Source organism: Populus euphratica, unplaced genomic scaffold (assembly GCF_000495115.2).
Source record: "Populus euphratica unplaced genomic scaffold, PopEup_1.0 scaffold1860.1, whole genome shotgun sequence".
Taxonomy (NCBI): domain Eukaryota; kingdom Viridiplantae; phylum Streptophyta; class Magnoliopsida; order Malpighiales; family Salicaceae; genus Populus; species Populus euphratica.
Window position 1 is genome coordinate 21,552 of NW_011501706.1, and position 6,160 is coordinate 27,711.

Below are 6,160 nucleotides of genomic sequence, written 5' to 3' on the forward strand. Positions count from 1 at the left end.
AAAGCAAAAAAGAAGAAAGTAAATTATTCTTTGTTTTCCCTTTTCCTTTTGCTATAATCCTACTTTAATTGTTCTCATACATGAGAACAATGATCACACTACAACTTTAAATTAAGAAGCATAGAATATAAAATTGTGGTTCACGTTCATTACAAATTGTCCTTTAATTCTATTTCTAACAAGCCAAAGGGACATCATTTCCTTCAGCTAAGACTATAGCTAGAGTGCAATGGAAATGATCACCAACCAGCTACGAGGCTAGCTAAAGGGTAACTAGCCTGTCGTGAAACATGAGATCAAATGCTTTATATATATATATATATTCTTTGTTCTTTTATGTTGATAGAGAGGTAATATAATATTATTTCTCGGATCTCTTCGAGAGTTTAAATTTTGCAGGTTAAAATAAATTTTTAACATTATATCAGGACGTTAATTAGCAAGAGATCACGATAAGGGTTAAAATTAAAAGTGTAATGAATAAATGATTTGTTAAAATGAAAATTAATTAAAAAGAAAAAAACAAAGAGAAAAAACCTACAGGAAGAAAAAGAAAAAAATCTAAATCAACAAGGTTAACTCATCAAATTTAAGATTTATATCATAAAAATCTAATAATTAAATGGAAAAAAAACTAAAATCATTAACTTTTTTACTGTGGATAACACTATGTAATTCACAGTAAAAGGCTTAGAAAAAAGAAGAAGAAAACAAAAACATACCTCACACGTTAATTTTTTTCTTACACAAAAATTATAAAAAAAGACTAAGATCTAAAAGTGCTAAGTTTTTTTGTAAAGATATATCTAAGAGTTTTGGGTCTACTTTAGTGTAAAAGATCATTAAAAACTTGATTAATTGATCATTACATAAATAAATATAATTAAATTAAATTCATGTAAAAAAAACATTTTCTTAGTTCAGTGTAAAAAAATGTATTCCATTTTAAACCATAATATTTCAGTTTGAAATCGAGATTCACCTTCGTGCTTCTAAAATAAACAAAGCAAAAAAGAAGAAAGTAAATTATTCTTTGTTTTCCCTTTTCCTTTTGCTATAATCCTACTTTAATTGTTCTCATACATGACAACAAGGATCACACTACAACTTTAAATTAAGAAGCATAGAATATAAAATTGTGTTCCACGTTCATGAGAAATTGTCCTTCAATTCTATTTCTAACATGCCAAAGGGACATCATTTCGTTCTGCTAAGACTATAGCTAGAGTGCAATGGAAATGATCACCAACCAGCTACGAGGCTAGCTAAAGGGTAACTAGCCTGTCGTGAAACATGAGATCAAATGCTTTATATATATATATATTCTTCGTGCTTTTCTGTTGATAGAGAGGTAATATAATATATTTCTTGGATTTCTTTGAGAGTTTAAATTTTGGAGGTTAAATAGAAAAAAATTAATATTAATAAACTAAATTAAAAAAACATTAATTAAAAAGAAAAAAACAAAGAGAAAAAACTCACAGGAAGAAAAAGAAAAAAATCTTAATCAAAAGGGTTGACTCATCAAATTTAGAATTTATATCATAAAAGTGTGATAATTAAATGGAAAAAATTTAATATTAAGAAACTAAATTAAAAAATTAATTAAAAAACAAAGAAAAAAGCCAAAAAAAAACTAAAGACGTTAACTTTTTCATTGTGGACAACATTGTGTAATTCACAATAAAAAACTTAAAAAAAAAAGAAGAAAACAAAGACATACATCACATGTTAATTTTTTTCTTAGACAAAAAATATCAAAAAAGGCTAAGATGTAAAGGTTTTAGGTTTTTCTATATAGATATATCCAAGAGTCTTGGGTCTAGTTCCGTGTAAAAGATCATTAACAACTTGGTTAATTGATCATTATAGAAATAAATATAATTATATTAGATTTATGTCAAAAATACATTTTCTTAGTTGGATGTAAAAAATGTATTCCATTTGTTAAACCATAACATTTCAGTTTGAAGTCGAGATTCACCTTCGTGCTTCTAAAATAAACAAAGCAAAAAAGAAGTAAATTATTCTTTGTTTTCCCTTTTCCTTTTGCTATAATCCTACTTTAATTGTTCTCATACATGAGAACAATGATCACACTACAACTTTAAATTAAGAAGCATAGAATATAAAATTGTGGTTCACGTTCATTACAAATTGTCCTTAAATTGTATTTCTAACAAGCCAAAGGGACATCATTTCCTTCTGCTTAGACTATAGAGTGCAATGGAGATGATCACCAACCAGCTACTGGGCTAGCTAAAGGGTAACTAGCCTGTCGTGAAACATGAGATCAAAAGCTAATATATATATTCTTTATTATTTTGTGTTGATAGAGAGGTAATATAATATTATTTCTCGGATCTCTTCGAGAGTTTAAATTTTGCAGGTTAAAATAAATTTTTAACATTATATCAGGACGTTAATTAGCAAGAGATCACGATAAGGGTTAAAATTAAAAGTGTAATGAATAAATGATTTGTTAAAATGAAAGTGTAATTTTTCCATAGGTTTGTATGAAAATTGGTAAAATATTTTGGTCTTTATTTTGATAGAACAAGTGTCCATGTCACGACCCGAATTCCGGATTCATGACCGGTACATAGATAAGGTTCTCCTCCAAGATTTTTATTGCTATGCGACCTCAAACTTACACACAAACTTATTCTTCAAAACTCAATCATAATTCAACGCAGCATTAATAACAAAATCAATTCCATAATATAATTGAATTATCTTTATACAAAAGTTCATATGAATTCATAGTTTTGGAGCATTAACTAGACATAAAAGGAAATGTACAAATTTACAACCAAAAGAGTAGATTTTGAAGGTCCAATAAAAGTAACCTGCTATCAAGCTATAAGCCTGAAAAGGATAAATAATGAGAGGGTGAGTTCAACAAATTAGTGAGTAGATAACATTCAATATACACACATGAAATAATATAACAAGGATGAATATATATATATATATATAATTATAATTATGACTTTAGGTTCTTATGGAAAGGTTTCTTAAATAGGTCATAACAAGAAAATCATATGGTAAAACTCGTCAGAAAATCAAAATGTAATGAGCATGAGGCTCCGTACTATTAGAAAATCATATGGAAGGAATGAAGCAATGGAAAGGAGTAATGATGTCAACTTCCTCTCTGTCTGAATGAGTATCAAAATTGTTGCCCAAAGGATAGCATGGTTGTTAACACAGAAAAGAAAATGAAGGATGTTGGGTATGCGACCAAAGTCCCACATTGATTAGAAATGGGGTGGATCATGATTATATAAGGATGGACAAATATCTCCATTGGTATGAGGTCTTTTGGGTATAGTCCAAGAGCAAATCCATGAGGGTTTAGGCTCAAAGTGGACAATATTATACCAATGTGGAGATAAGTGGTGTCCATAATCCCTACAAGTGATATCAGAGCCATGCCCTAGAGTTAGCCATGATGGATGAATCCTCGAAATGCCTAACAAAAGGTGGTGAGCTCTAATTAGATCACGATCATGGATCAGCTCTATTAGATAGGCGGTGTGCCCTGGATGCTTCATGGACGTATCCAGAACCCAACATGGTGAAGAGAAGTTGACTTAGAAAGGGCAAACTCTCAAGTCAGGTAGTGTTCTTCGGATGCTTCATGGACGTGTCCTAATCCCAACACGATGAAGTAAAGAGAAGTAGAGAATGAAGAATCTTGGTTGGTAGAGAGTGGACAGATGGATAAATGATCGTTTGAGGAGAGGCTCAGTGGTCTTTTGTTTGAGGGAAGGATTGCTAGGTATGCGACCAAAGTCCCACATTAGTTAGAAATGGAGAGGATCATAGGTATATAAGGATGGACAAATATATCCATTGGCATGAGGCTTTTTGGGTATAGTCTAAGAGCAAATCCATGAGGGTTTAGGCCCAAAGTGGATAATATTATATTAATGTGGAGATAGGTGGTGTCTATAATCCCTACAAAGGAGAAGCCAACAACAAGTTTTTGAGGAAGAGAGATGTGGAATTCTTGTAGCTCAAATGGAGAGCTCAGCAAAGAGAGAAACACCACAAGCGAAGTCAAGGAGCTTGCTAAGGAGACAACATCAGAGACAGTGAAAATCAGAAAATAGGGAGAGTTGATGAAGTTGGCTTGCCTTTTTCATCAGAACCTCCGGGCACAGTATAGGCGGCAGCAAAGACAACAGTAGCAACAAGTGCAGCTACAGTTGAACAAGACTGAGCTGTTTCCTTGATCCATTTTGGTGCTTGTTTCAGTTGCATCTCTTAGCGAATTTTCGAAGCACTCTCTCGCAGTCATTCCATCTTTGTTCAGAAGCGGGACATAATGAGGAGGAATTTCCTCTTTCACTCGCTGCAATAATTGGGAGATAAATATGATCAATAAAACTACGAATTACAGAAATGTTATTACTAGAGCGCAGATAGTTTTTTTTTTTTTTGTGAATAATATTAAAGTTTTTCCCTAAGTAGTTGGTTAGGAGAACTAGTTCAGCCTGATGTCTTAATTAAGTTCAAGTTTTATTACTCGCGTCTTGGAGAGGAATCCTTTTACCGTTTAACGGTTCCTGTAAAACTTGTATCAAGTAAAGACAAAGGGAAGAAAAGAGCTCACCTCAAACCATTTCAACTCCTCCTGAAGTTGGAGTGCAGGCCCAGGCTTGGTTACTCCACTGTTTTTATTCATATCTGCAACATGGTGCAACAATGTGTTTCCGCTTTTATCAACACCTTGACGCATTCTAGCCATTGGTAAATTCTTTTCCTTCACATTATCAAAGATCTTTTTCTGGCGATACATGACGGCCACATCCAAAATGCTCCGATTCATTTCATCGCGCTGGTCAATAGCATGAGGATGTAGTTTTATTATCAGCTCCACAATCTCTTGTATTCCCCTTCTAGTTGCAGTAAACAATGGGATCTCCTTTTTAGTTGTTAATGATGACAATACAGATACAGAAGTTTGTGCTCTTTCATTGTCTTTTGCATTGCTAGTGATTTCAGAAGTTTCTGCTTTATCAGTTTCTTTTGCATTGCTAGTGTTTTCAGAAGTTTTTTCTCCTTTTTTATTTTTTTTCCACACATTTCTTGCTCTTCTTCATCTTCTTCTTCTTCTTTATTTTGGTCTTCCTTTGTTATGGTGAAACTTTTCAATGACTCATCTTTCTTTATTAGGCTTTCGGCGAATGTCAAAGCAAATACATGCTCTCTTTTCTGGTTCCAGATTCTTTCTAGCCAACATCCTACATCATGCTCGTGCGAAAGGGAATGAAATTAAACATGGATGAGAGCTTCACATTATTATGAAATGGAATGAAATGTTAATAATGATAGTAAAAGGTGAAAAAATAGAGGCATGCTAAATTATCATATAGAAAACAAAACAGCGAGAAAAGAAGAAATCGGATAGTAGGAGAAATGCATCTAAGTCGTGCCACTGTAAAAGTGAGCCACATATTTTTATTTTTTTTTATATTTTTTTAGGAAGAGGCTCTATCTCTGATGACTCACAAGGATTATTTGCGTAAGCTTCTAAAAATAGGATGTGAACCAAAACCTCTTTATTGGGTCAAGCCATGAATTAAATTTCAAATTCTTATAATCTAATCTCGATATATAAAGGAGAACTGGCCTCAGTTGTGTCCAATACCTTTAAGGACCTTTAAATAGTTGAGTAGGCCTCCTCTTTGATTCCTCTCCAAGTCACTCCCCAGATCTCCTGAGTTCCTCCCCCGACCGCTCTCACGATCTCCCACCTCCTTCCTTGCCCGGCGGCAACTTTCTAACCTTGATTTTACCTCGCAGGGACGTGGAACAGGAAGGCCTGCAACATAATATAGAGTTCAAATTATTACGTATATATGTATGTGTATGTCCATGGTATTCAAACAGGGAATGTGTAGGCAATATTGTAAGGTCTAATAATGTGGTTGGAGTAGGCATACACCAGTAGATGAGTCTTTCAAATATGCCCAACCGAAATCCACTCTCAAAATCGGTTGGCATTTCGGCTAGAAGTTGAAGAGTAGATATTTGATTTTTGTCTTTCATGTTGACGAGCGATTTATCCAGTTCTAGCAACAGCAAAGCTGTTTTTGCATTCATAAAATTAGGAAGACAAAAATTATACAATATCTTATGTATGTATCAT

General features: G+C 33.1%; 1 protein-coding gene and 1 long non-coding RNA gene across 2 annotated transcripts in view; both read right to left on the minus strand.

The window, feature by feature from the left end:
* The window catches only part of LOC105118302 (uncharacterized), a 13,669-nt gene extending 10,485 nt beyond the window's left edge, over positions 1-3,184 (minus strand). Inside the window, exon 1 of the long non-coding RNA XR_840926.1 lies at positions 3,145-3,184. This is a non-coding gene — a long non-coding RNA (uncharacterized LOC105118302). The remainder of the gene's footprint in view (positions 1-3,144) is intronic.
* Positions 3,185-4,012: 828 nt separating this feature from the next.
* On the minus strand, positions 4,013-5,789 carry LOC105118299 (uncharacterized). The gene is made up of 3 exons (XM_011016221.1): positions 5,660-5,789; positions 4,622-5,252; positions 4,013-4,360 (listed from the first exon to the last, which is right to left on the minus strand). The coding sequence occupies exons 2-3, from the start codon at positions 4,835-4,837 to the stop codon at positions 4,151-4,153; spliced, it is 426 nt and encodes a 141-aa protein (XP_011014523.1). The 5' UTR covers positions 4,838-5,252; positions 5,660-5,789; the 3' UTR covers positions 4,013-4,150.
* Positions 5,790-6,160: the final 371 nt, after the last annotated feature.

Coding starts and splice junctions, on each gene's coding strand:
- LOC105118299 (XM_011016221.1), bottom strand. CDS start 4,837: ATGAATCGGAGCATTTTGGATGTGGCCGTCATGTATCGCCAGAAAAAG. Junction 4,361..4,621: donor AGGAGTTGAAATGGTTTGAG/GTGAGCTCTTTT, acceptor CAATTATTGCAG/CGAGTGAAAGAGGAAATTCC.